The 1,944-nt window shown below is 61.9% G+C and overlaps 1 protein-coding gene across 1 annotated transcript; it reads right to left on the minus strand.

Annotated features, from left to right (window-relative positions):
- Nucleotides 1–11: 11 nt before the first annotated feature.
- LOC113617231 (metabotropic glutamate receptor 7-like) lies at nt 12–1,037 on the minus strand. Its single transcript, XM_027100481.1, has one exon. The coding sequence runs from the start codon at nt 1,033–1,035 to the stop codon at nt 37–39; it is 999 nt and encodes a 332-aa protein (XP_026956282.1). The 5' UTR covers nt 1,036–1,037; the 3' UTR covers nt 12–36.
- Between the last annotated feature and the right edge of the window lie 907 nt (nt 1,038–1,944).

Raw genomic sequence — 1,944 nt, forward strand, 5'->3', positions numbered from 1 at the left:
GACCAGACCCCGCACCCCTGGAGTCCAAGCCAGCCTTCAGGATAAAGAGCGCGGGGAGCTACGGCGCGCTCTGCCCCGGAGGGAGCGCCCCCCTACCTGGAAAAGCCTCAGGATGTTGGCTACCATGATGGAGACCGAACTCCCCGAAGCCCCAATCACTCCAACTACTTTCTCGGGTTTGACGAAAACCGGAGGCTCGCCGTTGGTGCAGCGCACTTCGGAGGTGTCCTTCTGGATGAGCGCCTGGACGAAAGTGAGCGACTGTTCGAGAGCATAAGTGTCCCTGGAACAAGTGTCCAGGATCCGCGCTCCCAGCGTCACGTTGGGCAGCGGGTTGGGATCGCTGTTGACCTGGTCCAGGGCGTAGAGCATCGCTTCCAGCCTGTGGATCCCGTTCTCCCTCTTGATGTCGCCGCAGGGCACTCCGCTGGGACCCTTCGCGTGCACCGGGAACAGCCCCCCGAGGGTGACGTCCCCCTCGATCCGAATGGAGTGCGGGGCGTACATCTCCTGGCCGCGCGCCGCCGCCGCCAGCACGCACAGGAGCACCTCCAGCACGCAGCAGGGAAACTTCATCAAAGTCAGGGCGCGGAGCAGCTTCCCCAGCTGGACCATGCTGCTCCCGCGGCTGCGGTGGTGGCGGCGGCACTCGAGGGGACGGTGGCGGGCTCGCCGGAGTCCTGGCCCCTTGGGGTGAGCTCCTCCGGGGAAGCCCAGGGTCTCCTGCGGGCGAGGAGGGTAGGGGCGCCCGGGGAAGGGCAGCCGGCGAGGGTGGGGGGTCCCGCGGCGCCTGCCAGCTTGGGGCGCAGTGCGCTCTTGGGTTCCCCGGCCAGCGCGCCGCGCTCGAGCTCGCGCTCGGTGGCTTGCAGCTCGAGCTCTCCAACAGCCCAGCACTGGGGAGAGAGCGAGGATGGCTATCGCTTTAAATGCGCGTTCGGCTCCCTCTCCTCCTCCGCCCACTCCCTCCCACCCTCGCTCGCTCTCAGGCTCTCCCCACCCTTCCCAGCGCCCACCCTCCCCACGGTTTTGCATCATCACGCAGGGAGGGGCTGCGTGCTGAGGTAAGGGGGGAGGGAATGGGTGGGCGGCTGTGGGGGGGGGAGTACCTCCGATTGGGAGTTTCGAGGTCCCCAGGGAATCTGGGGATTGCAGGTCGCAGGCGAAGGCTGAGCTCCTGCTTCGGTCTCACTGTAGAAGCCGCTCGCTCGCCCGCCTGCACCCACACGCACATTCTAGGCACAGGGTGGCATCAGCCCCGGACAGGGCGGTTCTAGCTGGGGCTGACTGCTTCCAACCCTGAGGTCCGGAGCCGGGGCTGTCAGCGCCGGGAGAATGCGAGGTAGTCGAAGGTGATGCCACCAAGCATGAAGGGTAGTAGGGAGACCCTAGTCTCTACTGCTAATTCGTCTGTGCCAGTTTTTCCTAAGAAAAACACACATACACAGAGGGGCCTGATTTATGACCTAAAGAACCTTTACGCAGAGACTTCTCCGGGGCCAGGCACTGGGCTAGCCTGTAGGGAAAGACGCCAACAAGAAATGCTGGGAATGGAAATGCATCTTTGGTCTTCAGGGGTTACTGTGGCCGGAGCCGGATGAAGTAACCCTGGTCTCCAGTAAATCTGTGGCGGATTCGCTCCTTTTCTTCCTTTCATCGCAAGAGATGGAACAACTGAGAACTCTGCAGAGCGCACTTTCTTCTCTGGCGCTGACACGTGTAAGGCTCCCTCCTACCCATTTCCAGAGATGCTTTTGGGCTGATGTCAGGTTTCCTCGGGCAGGAAATAGCAAGAAAGAGGTGACAGTAGGAGGAGCAGACAGAAATCTCCCCATCGATCCAGTGATCCATTCTTTTTTGGTTTTTTCTGGCTGAAGATTTGGGGGGTTTGGAGAGTGGGATCAGGATGCCAGAGCAGGTTGTAGTGCAGTTAGGAAGCTGTTTTTC

This window comes from Aethalodelphis obliquidens, unplaced genomic scaffold, assembly GCF_003676395.1.
Source record: "Aethalodelphis obliquidens isolate GAN/ISIS:26980383/991018 unplaced genomic scaffold, ASM367639v1 scaffold3414, whole genome shotgun sequence".
Classification (NCBI taxonomy): Eukaryota; Metazoa; Chordata; class Mammalia; order Artiodactyla; family Delphinidae; genus Aethalodelphis; species Aethalodelphis obliquidens.

Excerpts from the sequence above, each read along its gene's own strand:
- LOC113617231 (XM_027100481.1), bottom strand. The coding sequence starts at position 1,035 with ATGATGCAAAACCGTGGGGAGGGTGGGCGCTGGGAAGGGTGGGGAGAG.